The sequence below is a fragment of the Pseudophryne corroboree genome, chromosome 10 (assembly GCF_028390025.1).
Source record: "Pseudophryne corroboree isolate aPseCor3 chromosome 10, aPseCor3.hap2, whole genome shotgun sequence".
NCBI classification, from domain to species: Eukaryota; Metazoa; Chordata; class Amphibia; order Anura; family Myobatrachidae; genus Pseudophryne; species Pseudophryne corroboree.
This window is the reverse complement of record NC_086453.1, coordinates 65,065,837-65,085,469: the sequence shown is the minus strand read 5'-3', so window position 1 is coordinate 65,085,469 and position 19,633 is coordinate 65,065,837. Positions and strand designations below refer to the sequence as shown.

Sequence of the window (19,633 nt, the reverse complement as noted above, 5' to 3'; positions counted from 1 at the left end):
TGCAGATGATCGGTGTCACCTAGATGGAATCCTTAATGGCGGAGCACAGTCTTATAAATATAAAAGGTCCTCCCGGCTGCTGGTAGCTAATCCTTTGAATGCGGACATATCCAGAGGAATAATAAGAATGCCTTGCTATAATTGGTATTAAAATTGCAGTGATTCACCGATGATATTCATTAGCATTTCGCTACTAATCAGCACATCACAGCAGGCATATAGAGTAAAAGACACCCTCCTCTCCACAGTCTCGGGCTGTTTGCTGGCAGTCTTGTGTGAAAGAGCGTTGCTCCTGCTTTAAACACCGTCACAGGTGTAGAACGAATAGGACGGTGAGCACGCTCCCGCTCTCCATGTCAGGCTGCACGCCGCACATGGTCCACGCCACAAACATCGCTCACGCCTCAAGCACCGCAACAGGCACAAGGCACAATTGTCCCGTTCTGTTCCTTAGTGTAGGGTATCAATAAAAGCCGGCTGGTATTGTATGGGTAGTTAACGCGTTCCCTGCCTTACGGTCAAGTCGGCGGCTTCCTCAGAACATTTATTGATGCTTAGACGTTACCTCTTCCTGGCTTGGAGCATAGTCAGAATAACCCTCTCCTGGATAGAATCAGCTATTCAACTTCCATGCCATCAAACATAGCCCCGGTAAGTCTTGATAGATGAATGGGCCCTGTTGCAGAAGATCCTCGCGAAGAGTTAGAGGCCACGGATCTTCAAGAAGCATCTCCAGAAGGCCCGCATACCAGGCCATTCTTGGCCAGTCCAGAGCAATGAGTATTGCCTGAACCTTTTCCCTTTTTATTCTTTTGAGAATTCTTGGGATCAGAGAAAGTGGAGGAACATGTACACCATCTGATAGACCCACGGAGTCATCAGAGCATCTACCGCCACTGCCTGTGGGTCTCTTGACCTGGAACAATACCGATTTAGCTTCTTGTTGAGACGAGAGGCCATCATGTCGATTTGTGGATATCCCCATTGACATGTCCAGCACCTGAACACTTCCGGGTGAAGGCCCCACTCCTCCGGGTGCAGGTCATGTCTGCTGAGGAAGTCTGCTTCCCAGTTGTCGACTCCCGGAATGAAGACTGCTGACAACGCCACGCGTGTTTTTCTGCCCAGAGGAGAATTCTTGACACCTCTGACATTGCTGCTCTGCTTTTTGTTCCGCCCTGTCAGTTTATGTACGTTACTGCCGTAACATTGTCTGACTGGACCTGAATGGCCTGATCTTGAAGAAGATATGAGGCCTGCAGAAGGGCGTTGTATATGGCCCTGAGTTACAGATTGTTTATTGGAAGGATGACTTACTGACTTGACCATCTTCCTTGCGACTGAACCCCCTGGTTGACTGTTCCCCAACCTCTGAGGCTTGCGTCTGTGGTTAACAGAATCCAATCCTGAATACCGAACCTCCGACCCTCGACGAGGTGAGAAGTCTGTAGCCACCACAGAAGGGAGATCCTGGCTTTTGGCAACAGACTGATCCTATGGCGCATGTGCAGATGCGTGAAACCTTCCATACTGAAGCGCCTCGTAAGAGGCCACCATTTTCCCCAGAAGGCGAATGCATAGATGCACCAATATCCAGGTGGGCTTCAGGACATCCCAAACCACTGACTGGATTACTAATGCCTTTTCCAACAGAAGGAACACCTTCTGTGACTCCGTGTCCAGTATCATTCCCAGGAATGGAAGCCTCCGTGTCAGCTCTAGGTGAGATTTCGAAAGGTTCAGAATCCACCCGTGATCCTGGAAAAGTCTGGTTAAAAGACCAATGCTGTCCAGCAACCTCTCCCTGGACTGTGCCTTTATCAGAAGATCGTCCAGGTACGGAATTATGTTCACTCCCTGTTTGCAGAGTAGAAGCATCATCTCTGCCATCACCTTGGTAAACACCCTCGGTGCCGTGGAGAGACCAAATGGCAGGGCCTGGAACTGGTAGTGACAGTCCTGCAGTGCAAACCGTAGATAAGCCTGATGAGGCTGTCAGATCGGAATGTAAAGGTACGCATGCTTGATATCCAGAGACACTAGGAATTCCCCCTCCTCCAGACCTGAGATCACCGCTCTCAGAGACTCCATCTTGAATTTGAACACTCTTAAGCATGGGTTCAATGACTTGAGGTTCAGAATCGGCCTTACCGAACTGTCTGGTTTTGGTACTACAAACAAGTTGGAATAGTACCCCTTGTTTTGCTGATGAGGTGGAACTGGGACAATGACCTGAGTCAGTACCAGTTTTTAAATGGCGTCCTGTAAAGTTATACTTGCCTCTTGTGAAACTGGTAAGCCTGATTTGAAGAATCTGTGAGGTGGGAGCTCTTTGGGAATAAGATCTGACCCAGGGATCCTGGCACGAACTTTTCCAGATGTGACTGAAGAATTTTAGCCGGGCTCCCACCTGCCAGTCTTCCAGGCATCACGGTCCACCGTCATGCTGAAGGCTTTGAGGAAGCAGAGCCTGATCTCTGTTCCTGAGAACCGGCAGTTGCTGGTTTGCGTGGTTTACCTCTTGCGCCTCTGGTGGCTGTAGAAGCACCTCTGAATTTGCCGTTAAACTTGGCCATCCGAAAGGACTGTAAATTTGCTGGCTGGGGGAGCTGCGGAAGGAAGATATGTAGACTTACCCGCAGTAGCTTGGAGATCCATTTGTCTAGTTCGTCTCCAAATAAGGCCTCTCCTGTGAAAGGCAGACCTTCCACGCCCTTCCAGGAGTCCGCATCAGCAGTCCACTGGCGTAGCCACAAGCCCCTGCGTGTTGACATTGACACTGCCATAGCAGTGGTGCGTGCATTAAGCAAGCCTATATCTTTTATGGCTTCCACCATAAAGTTCGCAGAGTCCTGTATATATTGCAGGAGTAAAACAATCTAGCCCCCTAGGTAAGGAGTGTAACCCCTCAATTAGGTTGCCTGACCATTTAGCAATGGCTTTTATAATCCACGCACATGCAATAGTGGGTCTCTGGGCCACCCCAGCAGCTGTGTATAAGGATTTGAGTGTGGTCTCAATGTTACGATCAGCCGTGTCTTTCAGGGAGGCTGCACCCGGGACAAGCAATACTATTTTCCGTGACAGCCTGGACACCGATGCATCCACTATCGGTGGAAGCTCCCGTCTTTTCCTATCCTCAGGAGGAAAAGGAAAGGATGAGAGTAACCTTTTAGGGATTTGAAATTTCCTATCAGGATTAACCCATGGTTTTTCAAACAGGGTATTCAATTCCTTTGACACAGGAAAAGTCACTGAGGACTTCTATTTTACATTAAAATAAGATTCCTCACACTCCTCTGTCATCTTATCAGGAATTTGCAGGACATCTCTGATAGTTTCTATAAGAGCTGGTATTCCCTATGATTGAGCAGCATCCACCCCTTCTGTATCCACCTCCCCTTCCTCCATGTCTGAACCTTCAGTGTCAGAGTCAGACTGCAGGATATGGGCCAGAGTTCGCTTTTGTGGACAAATGGTAGGGGACTGAGACGCTGGTTTGGGGACTGAGTCTCTGTTCATAACTCATCCACAGACTGTCTTAAGTATTGTGTCTCTTTCTCATTGCGGGACAATTTATTAGAAATATTGGAAATCATTCCTTTAATGTAATCCAGCCACGCTGGTTCAGCCCCGCTAGCCTGAGGGTACATAGTAGTGAGCTCCCTGGGGAAGAGGAACACTCTGCCGTACATGAAACACACTCTTTGCCTGACATATTGTAAATATAACCGCACACACTCCCTTCAAGGGAGACACAGAGGTATTTGGAGCCAGCACACCGCGCCCTTAATGCTAATGTCAAGCTAAGCCGGGTCGTAGACTAAGTACCCAGATTGGGGACTTAGTACACTAATAATCGCTCCCCCCCTGCTATGACCCCTGGTACCGCTGAGGTAATCTGGAGTCACACCGGAGGAGCTGCACATCCCTGTCAGTCAGCGTCTGTGTCCACTGCAGAGGGAAAATGGCGCTGGTGAGCTGCTGGATCCTCTCATAGTGAAGCCTTGCCCCTTCAATGGCACGCGGTCTTCCCGCTTTTTTTTATACTGGCTGAGGTAATTTGTGCTTAAAATGGAGACAGAACCGCTTTAAGGCTTTGTTTGCCAGTGTGGGTACTGTGTACGGTGTACTGAGATGCAATTGTGTACTGAGTCTGGAGACGCAATCCACCCCGGTTAGAAGCCATGCGTCTCCGTACCCTCATGCTGCCATAATGGCCGGCGACCCGCCAACCGGAACGCCAGCTTAGTACTCTCCACTCTTCTTTCTTCTGTCTCTGTTAGGGGTGGCGGCGTGCTGCGGGAATGTACGATCGCCGTGGTGGGGCTTGCGAAAAGTTCCCTCAGGAGCTAGTGTCCTGTCAGCGGGGAACGGGACCATTAACCCTTCAAGAAGTTGGGCCGTTTTCCCCCCTAAGTCCCACGAAGCAGGCAGGCTGGTACCAACCAGCCCAGCCTGAAAATAACAAACAGATAAATAAATGCAGAAAACTCTTCAGGATCTTCCATAAGCGTGACCAGCTCCTCCAGGCACATTTTCTAAACTGAGTCTGGTAGGAGGGGCATAGAGGGAGGAGCCAGTCCACACTCTCAAATTCTTAAAGTGCCCATGGCTCCTAGTGGACGTGTCTATATACCCCATGGTACTAAATGGAACCCCAGTATCCTCTAGGCCGTAAAAGAAATATTAAAGTTAGCTGAAGGAGGAATGTACCTTTAATGCAGGATACAGTAAAAGGCAGGGTACACATTAGGCGATATATTGGACGATATATCGTTCCGATACAAATTGGAACGATATATCTTCCAAATCGCAATGATATATCTTCTAAATCGAACAACATAATTGTCAATTAGAGCTAGAAAATTTTAACCAGCTCAAGGGACCTGAACATGTTTGCGGCACAATCATTGATATATTCTGCAGCCATTCGCCTTTCACTATTTGAGCTGATTGGCCGCTCAGGTTCTGATTTTAAGTTTTGTTTTTAAATATTTTTATTTTTCAGATACTACGTAAATATAATTTTTAAATAATGGATATGTAGTTTAACTTTTTTTTTATACGAGTTGTGTTCAAAGTTTGCTTTTTGCATTCGCCTTTCGGGTTCAAGTGTCACCATGCGCCATTCAAAAAAAAAAAACCCTCTTAAAAAAAATCGCTGAATGAATAGTTCACATGTGCACAAACCGACTGAGACGTGGTCAAAGCGCCTGGAACTTGGCTGAACGTGTTTGAATTTCTAAAACAATTTTCATTGATCAAAAGATCGCACAATTTCAGGGAATATTTGGATTTTTGTATCATTTACTCAAACTGGTTGAAGTTTCACTACTGGCAATAATATTTTCACTATGACATAAAGAAATTAAATATCTCAGCTGGGCTGACCTTGCGGTAACGTTCCTCTGTGTGTGAAGCCATGGCCTCCTCTGTTTTACAGAATGTGATTCCTTCAAATACACCCGAAGACGAAGCCCCAGCCAATGGGAGCGCAGTACAGCCGGTGGATGAAGCTGCTGTGATTATATCAACAGTGACCGACCAACAAAGCCACAGTGAGGCGGCAGCTTGGGGCAAGTGGGGTTTATGGCAGCGAGGGGAAAGGCTATTCCATTAAATAGCCTTTATCACGACCTGTACAATTGGGATTCGGGAGCAGAAACCCATAGTGTCGCCACTGGTACTAACCAATCAATTGTCATTTTTCACAGCTTGTAACATGGCAGTTAGGAGCTGATTGGCTGTCCACTTTATGTCTCTTAAAAGTTTAGTAAATAGATGTCTAAGCACTAACCAATCAGCTTCTGTCAGTTTACAGGCTGTGTTTGAAAAATAGCAGTTAGGAGCTGATTGGTTGGTATTTTCTCTCTCTCCACTTTATCTCTAGTTAACCTACCAGTAGATATATTTCTCTCCAAGTTATCTCCAATTAACCTACCCGTATATTTTTGGATTGTGGGAGCTAACTGAAGAAAACCCACACAGACACCAGGAGAACATACAAACTCCACACATGGCAGGGATGGGAATTGAACCCACAACGTCAGTGCTGTGAGGCAGTTATGATGGTGTTTAAATTGTACATATGGCCAATGGAGACAATTAATTGATCATGCAATTTTCCCTGAAAAGCAGAGACTTGGCTGTAATGATGTGGGGCAGTGAGTTGATGGAAAAGGTTTACATTTTTAACTTGCAGATGGGAATTTCAATGGTTGTCCCCCCCCCCCCCCCCCATATTTTATGACTTGTATATACACCCTTTAAATGTTCCCCACTGGGCCTAATTCATGGCTGATGTTCATGAAACTGAGCGATTATGGTCAGACTGAGCATGTGCCAAGGTGCTTTTGCAATCGCGCCTGCAGTGAGTATTTAGGGGGAGATGTACTAAGCAGTGATAAAAGTGGAGAAGTGAGCCAGTGGAGATGTTGCCCATGACAACCAATCAGCATTGACGTAACATTTATAATTTGCATACTTTAAAAGTATACAGAGCAGCTGATTGGTCGCCATGGGCAACTTCTCCACAGGCTCACTTCTCCACTTTTATCACTGCTTAGTACATCTCCCCCACCTCTCCTGGACCACTTTAAGCCCTGGAGTACGGAGTTGCTAATGAGTTTGCGATGGCTCCAGTAGTCATCTATCTTCTACTTTCACTTGCGATGATCAGCAATTCTGTAGCCTAAAAAAATCGCAATTGCAAATACATTTCTGTACAAACTTGAATTAGGCCCACTGTTACTTGCTAGAATACTCATGGCTATCATTTTTAATTCATTAATAAAAGTTAGTGGCCACTAGCAGCCATCTATACCCTCCTTATGGCCACTTAATATATTATTATTACTTCCCCCCTCTTTCATGCATGTCACATAGGGCCTGATTCATATTTGTATGATGAAAACCCGATGGTTTGCGTACAAATACAATGTCCGGATCCCACTGCCAGCTTGATTAAGCTTCACTAACTGGTGATCTTGACTAGTAGAATTGTCCATGTAGTCTGTGCAGCAGGTTAGGCTGTGATTGAGTGGTGGCGTCACACAGTGAGCGTAGTGCAATCACACAATCTGTGCAGCAGGTTAGGCTGTGACTGGATGGTGGCGTCACACAGTGAGCGTAGTGCAATCACACAATCTGTGCAGCAGGTTAGGCTGTGATTGGATGCTGGGGTCACACAGTGGGCACAGTGCAATCACACAATCTGTGCAGCAGGTTAGGCTGTGACTGGATGGTGGCGTCACACAGTGAGCGTAGTGCAATCACACAATCTGTGCAGCAGGTTAGGCTGTGATTGGATGCTGGGGTCACACAGTGAGCACAGTGCAATAACACAATCTCTGCAGTAGGTTAGGCTGTGAATGGATGGTGGCGTCACACAGTGAGCGTAGTGCAATCACGCAATCTGTGCAGCAGGTTAGGCTGTGACTGGATTGTGGCGTCACACAGTGAGCGTAGTGGAATCACACAATCTATGCAGCAGGTTAGGCTGTGACTGGATGGTGGCGTCACACAGTGAGCGTAGTGCAATCACACAATCTGTGCAGAAGGTTAGGCTGTGACTGGATGGTGGTGTCACACAGTGAGTGCAGTGCAATCACACAGCCCTGGGCCAGAGTCTACTGCACATTGGTGGTCATTCCGAGTTGTTCGCTCGCAAGCTGCTTTTAGCAGCATTGCACACGCTAAGCCGCCGCCTACTGGGAGTGAATCTTAGCTTCTCAAAATTGCGAACAAAAGATTCGCAATATTGCGAAAAGACTTCTCTGTGCAGTTTCTGAGTAGCTCGAGACTTACTCTGCCAGTGCGATCAGTTCAGTGCTTGTCGTTCCTGGTTTGACGTCACAAACACACCCAGCGTTCGCCCAGACACTCCTCCGTTTCTCCAGCCACTCCCGCGTTTTTCCCAGAAACGGTAGCGTTTTTTCGCACACACCCATAAAACGGCCAGTTTCCGCCCAGTAACACCCACTTCCTGTCAATCACACTCCGATCTCCAGAACTAAGAAAAAACCTCGTAATGCCGTGAGTAAAAAACCTAACTGCATAGCAAATTTACTTGGCGCAGTCGCACTGCGGACATTGCGCATGCGCATTAGCGACTAATCGCTCCGTTGCGAGAAAAAAATAACGAGCGAACAACTCGGAATGACCCCCCTTATCTCTGGGAAAATGACAGTGGTGCCATTTTCCTGGCGGCCTCTTCAATATAGCATTGGTGTAGTGGCCACAAGATGGGTTAATGCAGTTGGTGGAGAGTGTGTGTGGTGTGCCCCCCCTTGAATCAGGTTCCTGTGTACATCGCACACCCCGCTCCTATTATAGAGACACCGCTGCCTCTCTAGTATAAATTGTGTCTTTTACAGCAAGAGAACGCCCTTGGTGCCTGTGTGGCTTCTTGTAGCTTATGTGAGGGTGAGTGGTGTAACATGTCTCTGTCTTCTGGTACAGATGTTGTTGGGTCTGAGAAGACATCCCTGTGTTCCCTGCAGCGCGTCTCCAGGATCCTTGTCTGTATCTCCAGTATCCTGTCTGTTGCAGCAGCAGCTCTGTCCATCCTTCTCATCTGTAAGTCACAAAAATGTTTTACATCATTAGGGGGAGAGGTAACAAATCTTGGAGAGAGATAAAGTGGAGAAGGTTCCCAAACCAACCAAATCCGCTTCTGTCATGCTACAGGCTGTGCTAGATAAATAACAGCTGATTCATGGCTCTCAGCATCTTCTTCACTTTATCTTTCTCCAATATTTGATAACTCTCATCTATAGTGGCATGTCCCTTAAATCCTCTGCTCTGTTTAAAGGACACCTAAACCCTAAAATGGCAATATACATGTATGCAGTGGATGTGATATATAAAAACAAAATCTTTGGTGTTATTTGTATAAATGTACAGACAGTGTACTGCAATATATGAGTAATATGTCACTGAACCTATGCTATACGAATTTACTCCGCTTCTACTTATTTCATAGTTTGCTGACCATTGGTGTTTGTACTATTAGTAAGTAAGTTGGCACCACACCAACTTTTAGGGGGAGACTTATCAATTTCTGACATTGTTGTAGCACAGACTGTACAGCAGTGATTTTCAACCTTTCTCGACTCGCGGCACGCCTAACAAGACTTTAAAATTCTCAAGGCACGCTATCAGTTACCCTTGGGGGGAAAAAACAACATATGTCCCCACAGATATCAAATACATTGGCCTCAACATTTATCAAACACACTGGCCCCCACAATAAATCCACACTGCCCCCCGCCACACACACACAGTAATGGCACACACGCTGCCCCCTCACAGCCCCCACAGTAATGGCACACACTGCCCCCTCCTCCCCTGTAATAGTATAGTACTCACAGACCACACTGTAATGTCAGCCCAAAGTCCTGTATATCTGAGCTGTAGTAGGATTATGATGAGCACGGCAGTGCGGGGCAGTCCGCTCGCTGCAGCATACACCAGCACCAAGCGCGGGCGGGAATGAGACGTAACATAAGTGACCTTTCAGCACGCCACCATAGGTCACGGACTGGGCAGCAGGAGAGCTGACTGTGCTGCCCGTGCACGACGGCAGGAGAAGGATCCATGTATCACTGGCCCATGTATCACTGGCGGGCGACGGTGGAGCACTGTCGGCGGGCGGCGGAGCACTGTGCAGGGCATCTCTGGTGGCCGGTGAGCTGCGTGAGCGGCAGGCTGCGGCACACCTGACAACCGCTGGCGGCACACTAGTGTGCCACGGCACAGCGGTTGAAAAACGCTGCTGTACAGTGATAGCTAGAAGCTGATTAGTTATTATTTTATCGCTCTCCAAGATTTTATAAATCTCCCCCTTTATCTCACCTTATTTTTGTGTGTGTGTGTTATACTTGCCTACTCTCCCGGAATGGCTGGGAGGCTCCCGAAAATCGGGTGACCCTCCCGGCCCCCCAGAAGAGCAGGCATGTCTCCCAATTTCTGGGGTCCCCCCTTCCCGGCCGCCCACTTAGCATAAAGTGGGCGGTACGGGCAGTCGATGATGCGATTCTTGTTGAATCGCGTCATTATAGCCATGCCCCCTGCAATATAATGCCAGTAATAGCGACATTACACAGCGGGGGGCGTGGCTTACATGACGCGATACATCAGCCATGTCCCCGTTCCGCCTCTGCCATGCCCTCGTTCCGCCTCTGGTCCGCCCCCTCTGCACGTCGCATCACTGTCCCGCCCCCTGCTGAGCCGAACTGGCTGCTCTCTCCCGGTGAGAGCAGCCATAAAGTCGGCAAGTATGGTGTGTGTGTGTGTGTGTGTGTGTGTGTGTGTGTGTGTGTCTCCATCATAGGGGGTGACACCAAAATGGCAACTCCTCCTCAGTAAAGTAAGGACTGCCTGCAATAACAGTAAATGTGGGCAGATCCCCATGGGACACCTGCTATACAACAGAGTCACATTGTGGACTGAAGAAATATTCCTGTGTCTATCTATAAGGAATCAGAGATATTACTGATTCTTAGTAACTGAATGAGAAAAAAAATGGCTGCCATCACTCTGTGTAGGCAACATGTGCACTTTAAATCAGTGGAGCCAATCCAATTAGGTGCAAGGTACTGAATGCAAGTTGCCATTTTCTCTGCATTGCAAATTCATTTAAAACATTTAGAAACTCACACAGAACCAGAGTAAACTTTTTTCATTTTTTTTTCATTCACACCCCACTGAGGGTGAGAGATGGTAGGGAAATCTTTATTTTAAGGATAAAGGGGCTCATTAATCAATGATAAAACTCATTGTGTATGATAAATGGTGCTCTAGCCAATCAGCTCCTAACTGTCATGTGTTCAGCTCCTAACTGTCATGTGTTCAGCTCCTAACTGTTATGCGTTTGAAAAATGACAGTTGGGAGCTGATTGGCTGGAGCATCATTTACCAAACACAAGTTTTATCATTCACAATGAGCTTTATCACTCGTTGATAAATGGTCCCCAAAATTTCGTAACACCATGCAGAACCCCTTGGACATTTCCCCCCATAATGACTAATTAGGCAATTGGAAGTTTCCAATTAGCTTAATTAGTCCAATAAGTAAAACATTTTTAAATGGACTAAAAGTACCCCAAAATCAACTATTTTGTTGCTTCATGCACCCCATATTTAATTAGAGTTTCTTTTTTTGAAAAATATTTGCTTTTTATAATTTTTTTTAATTTTTTTTATAATCACCTCAAAGTACCCCAAAACCATTTTTTTCCCCTTAGTTTAGTAAATGAAACAATGTTGGTTATCATTTCTTTACTTTTTATTTTTAAATTCCTATATTTATTTCAAAGTCATATAAATTATACACTTCAGAGAACATTATATAGGGCCTAATTCAAGGTTGATTGCAAAACAACATTTTCCTATAATGGGAAAAACCATGTGCACTGCAGGTGGGGCAGATACATTTGCAGAGAGAGATAGATTTGGGTGGGTTATATTGTTTCTGTGCAGGGTAAATACACTAGCTGCTTTATTTTTACACTGCAATTTAGATTTCAGTTTGAACACACCCCACCCAAATCTAATAGGCCCTACACACTGGCCGATATTCCTCAAAGATATGAACGATCTCGTTCATTATTGAACAAGATAACGTTCATATCTTTCATTGTGGAGTCACCAGCGACGAACGATGCGCAGCCCGCACTCGTTCATCGCTGGTGCCCCGTCAGCTGTGCATGCAGGCCAATATGGACGATCTCGTCCATATTTGCCTGCACTTCAATGGAGCCGGGTGACGGGGGGAGTGAAGAAACTTCACTCTCCCCATCACTGCCCCCCCGCCGCCGGGTCGCTCGTCGGCCGTATACGCCGTCGGGCAGCTCGGCGGCAGATCTTTATATGTGTAGGGCCCATTACTCTCTCTGCACATGTTACATCTGACCCACATGCACTGCGCATGGGGGGTAATTCAGACTGGATCGCTGCGATCACATCTACGATCACATCTGAATTAGGCCCATGGTTTAGCCCATTAGGGGAAAATGTTGTTTTGCAATCAACCTTGAATTAAGACCATAGTGTATTAGGTATTATGGATTTGTATATACTTATACATTTACTCTTGTTTACCTTTCATAGAACATTTCTACCTATCCAGAAAAATATATTTTTTTACTTTAAAAAGAAAAAAGTTAGAAACACTTTTAGTTCGAGAATACAAGGATTTATATATTTTATACCCAAGCAAATACAATCTCATATGAAATGGAAGTGTAAAACATATAAAATACTGCGAGTCTGAAGTATTGGTCAGATTGTCGGAGCATGACATTTACAGAAAACCAAAGCAAACTTTTCCTTACAAAGAAAAGAAAAGGGATAAACAACTTGTAATGAACAGTGATCTGTGGAAATAATAGATATTTCAAAAAGTTGAGGTGTATTTGGCCACCCTAGAAATGGCGCAGAAAATGCAGGATTCTCATGCGGCCGATTCAGTAACACACGCAGAAATCGCTATTGTGTGAGGACGTAAACTGCGCTCGGATGCAATCGCAGTTTAAGAGCAGGTGGGGTGCATCGTTTTGCAGGTGGCGACAAGGCGTTGAGGGGGCGGCAACGCGGCATTGGGGGTGTGGCCTAGACAACAGAGGTGTGTCCGGATCATTTGCAGGGCAGGCTGCTGCAGCTGTGTGGCGCAGCTGCTGCCACCCAAAACATGGTGACCCGGATACTGCCTTCGCAGCTAGGCTGCCAAGGCAGAGGGCTTCCCTTAATATATGAGCGCTTTGCTGTTTAGTGAAGCGATCACATTTCAGCGTGGGGGGAGAGGACCTGGCATGTGGGGCAGCCTTGCCCTGTGCTGGGCAGCCCACGGCATGCTAGAGAAAGGCGATTTTTCACAAAACTACAACTCTTGCTGAATCGGGCCCTGTATTCCAAATCTTCAAGCTTTAAGAGACACACCAGTTAGTGATGCCCTGTAATAGCTTCACAGGAGATCACACGATCTAGGCTCACGGAATGGGGGTGTTGCACAGAAGATCTACAATATCTAGGTCTACTGTCATTAGGCCAACCCCATATGGTCGACATGCAGTAAGTCGACACTAACAAAAGTGTACCGCCTCCCCTTGCTTCACTCGCTATGCTGTGGGCGAGGTTACTATTTCCAATCATAGTCCACGTGGATGGCAAAGTATGAAAATGATGTAAAAAATGCAAAACATCCTTAAAAAGTTGTGTCGACATGCATCGACCATATGTGTGTCAACAATTGACATGTCGACCATTTGAACCTGTCGAACTTTTCCAGTGACGACCTTTTGTCAGTGTCAACCTAATATGCATGTCAACATTTTGTCAGTGTCGACCTAAAGACTGTCGACCTAGACGTTGTCTGTCTATACATTGGAACCCCTGCTGGAGCTCCGCAGCTGCCTGAGACACCTTGATCCTCTTCACGCTCACCTCCAGCATTAATTGCGTCACCAACCGCTGCATAGTGCTCAGGTTAGAGTTCGATGACATCTCTATCCAGATGAGCAGTAAAAAAAGTGCACCCTGTTCCTGCTGCTCCAACAGATAGTACTCCTGTTCCAACTGCTCCAACAGATAGTACTCCTGTTCCTGCTGATCCAACAGATAGTACTCCTGTTCCAGCTGCTCCAACAGATAATACTCCTGTTCCTGCTGCTCCAACAGATAATACTCCTGTTCCTGCTGATCCAACAGATAGTACTCCTGTTCCAGCTGCTCCAACAGATAATACTCCTGTTCCTGCTGCTCCAACAGATAGTACTCCTGTTCCTGCTGCTCCAACAGATAGTACTCCTGTTCCTGCTGCTCCAACAGATAGTACTCCTGTTCCAGCTGCTCCAACAGATAGTACTCCTGTTCCTGCTGCTCCAACAGATAATACTCCTGTTCCTGCTGATCCAACAGATAGTACTCCTGTTCCAGCTGCTCCAACAGATAATACTCCTGTTCCTGCTGCTCCAACAGATAGTACTCCTGTTCCAGCTGCTCCAAAAGATAATACTCCTGTTCCTGCTGCTCCAACAGATAATACTCCTGTTCCTGCTGCTCCAACAGATAGTACTCCTGTTCCAGCTGCTCCAACAGATAGTACTCCTGTTCCAGCTGCTCCAACAGATAGTACTCCTGTTCCTGCTGCTCCAACAGATAATACTCCTGTTCCTGCTGATCCAACAGATAGTACTCCTGTTCCTGCTGCTCCAACAGATTTCCTGCTGCTCCAACAGATACTACTCCTATTCCTGCTGCTCCAACAGATAGTACTCCTATTCCTGCTGCTCCAACAGATACTACTCCTGTTCCTGCTGCTCCAACAGATAGTACTCCTGTTCCTGCTGCTCCAACAGATTTCCTGCTGCTCCAACAGATACTACTCCTATTCCTGCTGCTCCAACAGATAGTACTCCTATTCCTGCTGCTCCAACAGATACTACTCCTATTCCTGCTGCTCCAACAGATAGTACTCCTATTCCTGCTGCTCCAACAGATAGTACTCCTGTTCCTGCTGCTCCAACAGATTTCCTGCTGCTCCAACAGATACTACTCCTATTCCTGCTGCTCCAACAGATAGTACTCCTGTTCCTGCTGCTCCAACAGATTTCCTGCTGCTCCAACAGATACTACTCCTATTCCTGCTGCTCCAACAGATAATGGGGGCCATTCCGAGTTGATCGCTCGCTAACTAGTTTTAGCAGCCGTGCAAACGCTATGCCGCCGCCCACTGGGGAGTGTATTTTAGCTTAGCAGAAGTGCGAACGCATGTGCAGCTGAGCTCTGCAAAAACAGTTTGTGCAGTTTCAGAGTAGCTCTGAACCTACTCAGCGCTTGCGATCACTTCAGCCTATTCCTGTCCGGATTTGACGTCATACACCCGCCCAGCGAACACCCAGCCACGCCTGCATTTCTTCAGACACGCCTGCATTTTCACAAACACTCCCTGAAAACGGTCAGTTGACACCCAGTAACGCCCCCTTCCTGTCAATCTTCTTGCGTCCGCCAGTGCGAAGGAAAACTTCGCTAGAACCTGAGCACAACCACAAACAGCTTTGTACCCGTACGTCGCGCGTGCGCATTGCGGGGCATACGCATGTGCAGAAATGCCGTTTTTTCACCTGATTGCTGCGCTGCAAAAATCGTCAGCGAGCGATCAACTCGGAATGACCCCCAATATTCCTGTTCGTGCTGCTTCAACAGATAGTACTCCTGTTCCACTTCCCTCATCATCACATTTGGCAGGCAATTTGCAAACCCCAGCTGCGAGTATAGCGTATAGTCATCTTAATTGGAGAATTCTCGGGTGCACGCATTTGTGCAAAGTCTGCGAGTTTCATGAAACAAACTTGCATTCGGCAACTCGCACCTAATTGGATTGACCCCTATGTGTGAGTTCCAAAATATGTTATATATAAGCATGTGTGATGTAATAACACAATATGCCCTTTCTAGTGCAATATTTCTATCACCCGGTGGTGCAGCAAGCCTGTCCAGACTACTTGGAGACTTGTGCTACCTCGTTAAACTGCTCCTTTGCAGATGGTGCCAACCTCTGCCCACCTAGCAGACCGCCAAGCAACCAGACCCTGGCCAGCAGTGAGGAAGGGGGTAATGCCACGACTACACTGTAATGTGAATCTGAAATGTTATTTTTTTGTGCTAGTAATGAGCATCTCTAAAGAAGCGAGATTCACCGATAGCTAATTACAGTATGTATAATTAATAGCAGTATATAGATTTACACACTCATTGACCGGGTGTGAGATGACAGATAGACAGTGTCTAGTTAGACAGTCAATAGATACACACCACATGTTAGACAGACATTAGGTCGACAGGGGCAGAAGGTCAACAGGGTCAAAAGGTCAACTTGAAAAAGTTGACAGTACAAAAGGTTGACAGGGTCAAAAGGTGGTCGACATGGAAATGGTCGACACAAAAAAAAAGGTAGACACCATTTTTGGGGGGCATTTTTGGGGATTGTGTGGCTAGTTTTGTCATCTGGGACCCCCAATTGTAGAAAGGCACCCTCTTGCGGGGCACGATGAGCTCGCCACAAGGTTTATAACCAACTCTATGCCGACATGGATAGTGAAGGGATGAAATAGTCCAAAAACATGTAAAATGTAAAAAAAAAACCTGTATCTACCCTTTTTATGTAGACCATTTTCATGTCGACCTTTTGTACTGTACCTTTTTTCATGTCGACCTTTTGACCATGTCGACCTAATGTCTGTCTAACATATGGTGTCTGTCTATTGACTGTCTATCTATCATCCGGATACCTCATTGACCGGCAATGGTGAAATGCCCTGTACTGTGGAACACACATTGCAGTCTCATTGTTTGTAGTTTATATTATTGCATAATTGCTATTATTTATATCTACTAATTGTTTTTCTATTCGCTGTCTGTCACTGACTCTATACATGAACATGGTGCCCCCTGGTTGTATTGCCAGAGTACAGGAACCCGGTATTGCTGCTGACGGGTCGCTCATTGCTGCAGCTGTATAGTGTGAACGCCGGCCGGTATTACACCGTCTGTCACCAGGGCTGGAAGAGCTCCCATGGCTGGACAGTGTGCCGAGAACTGGGGTTCAATAGGTATTTCTGCCTTTCCGGGGCTGTCAGTGTGCTCCTGGGGCTGTATGCACCCTCTCTCTTTACTCTGCATACGCCCCACCACCATCACGAGACACATCAGTCGCCTTCTTCTCTCTCTTTTGCCCCTACTCTCCTCTCTATGTGGCTCTGTGTTCTATCTGTAGTCTCTATTCTATGACTGTTCTGCCATTGCACATAATCCGCACATGCTTTACTCCCTCTACCAGCCAGAGCATATTATCATCACCTGTACCGCTTAGTGCCACAGACCCCACCTGCCCGGAATCCTTCGCTGTCCTGAACAAAACCGTTGTACCACCTGCTAACCTAGAGGGATTCCTCAGCCCTGTGTAAGTTGTGTACGTCTGCAGCATTCCATTAACTGACACAAGGGGGCGCCCACTTTCCAAACTTTTATGGGGGAATTCAAATGTTTGAAAAGTCAGTTGGGTGTTTGTTTATCCTGTCTATTAGATAGGAAAAAACAGACACCCAACTGACTTTTCAAACATTTGAATTCCCCCCTTACCGTTACAATACGACTCTTACTGAACTGATCATTAAGCCATTTGCGTACAATGTATCATACAATATACAGATGTGTTATGCGACTGTCCGGAAAAAAATAAATAAAAAAATAAGTTCATGCTTCTCTGGGAGTAAGCGCAGCTGACGTAAGCTTGGCGCATTACTGATGCAGAGCTGGATGCATTTTGAGGTGCATATGGTGTAAATATGGTATTAATGGCCTAATTCAGACCTGAAAACTCGCAAGCTATTTTTTGCAGCGCTGCGATCAGATAATCGCCGCCCATAGGGGAGTGTATTTTTGCTTTGCAAGTGTGGGATAGCATGTGCAGCCGAGCGGTACAAAAAAGTTTTGTGCAGTTTCTGAGTTGTCCAGGACTTACTCAGCCGCTGCAATCATTTCAGCCTGTCCGGGCCCGGAAATGACTTCAGGTACAACGTCTTGCAAACGCTTGGACACACCTGCATTTTTCCAGACACTCCAGAAAACGGTCAGTTTTCCAGACACTCCAAAACAAACGCCTTCTTCCTGTCAATCTCCTTGCAGTCGGCTGTGCGAATGGATTCTTCGTTAAATTCATCGCACAGCAACGATCCGCTTTGTACCTGTGCGTCACGCCTGCGCATTGCGGTGCATACGGATGCGCAGTTCTGACCTGATCGCAGCGCAGTGAAAAAACCTAGTGTGCGATCAGGTCTGAATGACCCCCTATGTGCGGGCGATTTGAGTGTGTTTTTAAAAACATGCGTCTAATTAAGCATCAGCCCCAATTACTGTATATACAGTTGTGCTCATAAGTTTACATACCCTAGCAGAATTTGTGATTTTATGGCCATTTGTCAGAGAATATGAATGATAACTCACAAACTTTTCTTTCACTCATGGTTAGTGGTTGGGTGAAGCCATTTATTGTCAAACAACTGTGTTTACTATTTTTAAATCATAATCACAACAGAAATTACCCAAATGATCCTGATCAAAAGTTTACATACCCCAGTTCTTAATACCGTGTATTGCCCCCTTTAAAATCAATGACAGCTTGAAGTCTTTTGTGGTAGTTGTGGATGAGGCTCTTTATTTTCTCAGATGGTAAGGCTGCCCATTCTTCTTGGCAAGAAGCCTCCAGTTCCTGTAAATTCTTGGGCTGTCTTGCATGAACTGCACGTTTGAGATCTCCCCAGAGTGGCTCAATGATATTGAGGTCAGGAGACTGAGATGGCCACTCCAGTAACTTCACTTTATTCTGCTGCAGCCAATGACAGGTCGACTTGGCCTTGTGTTTTGGATCATTGTCATGTTGGAACGTCCAAGTACGTCCCATGCGCAGCTTCCGGGCTGATGAGTGCAAATTTTCCTCCAGTATTTTCTGATAACATGCTGCATTCATCTTGCCATCAATTTTGAACATGTTTCCAGTGCCTTTGTAGCTCACACATCCCCAAAACATCAGCGATCCACCTTCGTGTTTCACAGTAGGAATGGTGTACCTTTTATCATAGGCTTTGTTGACTCCTCTCCAAATGTAACGTTTATGGTTGTGGCCAAAAAGTTCAATTTTGGTCTCATCACTCTAAATGAGTTTGTTCCAGAAGTTTTGAGGCTTGTCTCTGTGCTGTTTGGAGTATTGTAAGCGGGATGCTTTGTGGCATTTGCGTAGTAATGGCTTTCTTCTGGCGACTCGACCATGCAGCCATGCATTCTTCAAATGCCTCCTTATTGTGCATCTTGAAACAACTACACCACTTTTTTTCAGAGAGTCCTGTATTTCAGCTGATGTTATTTGTGGATTTTTCTTTGCATCCCGAACAATTTTCCTGGCAGTTGTGGCTGAAATTTTTGTTGGTCTACCTGACCGTGATTTGGTTTCCACAGAATCCCTCATTTTCTACTTCTTAATTAGAGTTTGAACACTGCTGATTGGCATTCTCAATTGCTTGGATATCTTTTTATATCCCTTTCCTGTTTTATACAGTTCAATTACTGCCTGCCAATATAAGCTACCTGCCTTCATGGACCAGTTTTGAGCCAGTGGATGTAAAGGACACTGCTGAAATTGCTCGGATTTTGCGTCCCACCACCTGTGATCTGGACCCAGCCTCAACCAAGCTTCTAATAGGTTGTATGGATATAATTGGTCCTGTCTTTACAAAAATTGTTCAATGCTCTTTGCAGACAGGCATTTTTCCTGAACCCCTAAAGGAAGCAATTGTTAGACCGCTTCTTAAAAAACCTAATTTAGATCCCGACTGCATGACCAACTACAGACCGGTATCAAACCTTCCTTTCCTAGGAAAGGTTATTGAGAAAGTCGTTGCAAATCAACTGGAAACCCGCCTGACAACCCATGATATTTATGATCCATTTCAATCAGGATTCAGGAGAAGACATAGCACTGAAACAGCCCTGGTGTGTGTGTTAAATGATCTTCTGATGGCAAAAGACAGAGGTGACTGTTCAATATTAATCCTTCTGGATCTCTCGGCAGCATTTG

At 46.2% G+C, this 19,633-nt stretch overlaps 1 protein-coding gene across 1 annotated transcript in view; it reads left to right on the top strand.

Moving 5' to 3' along the window:
* The window catches only part of LOC134967018 (transmembrane protease serine 3-like), a 69,184-nt gene that overhangs the window by 14,099 nt on the left and 35,452 nt on the right, over positions 1-19,633 (top strand). Inside the window, exons 3-7 of the mRNA XM_063944011.1 lie at positions 5,447-5,555; positions 8,464-8,580; positions 15,460-15,603; positions 16,469-16,613; positions 16,841-16,963. Of these exons, the coding sequence (XP_063800081.1) occupies positions 5,447-5,555; positions 8,464-8,580; positions 15,460-15,603; positions 16,469-16,613; positions 16,841-16,963 (638 nt within the window). The remainder of the gene's footprint in view (positions 1-5,446; positions 5,556-8,463; positions 8,581-15,459; positions 15,604-16,468; positions 16,614-16,840; positions 16,964-19,633) is intronic.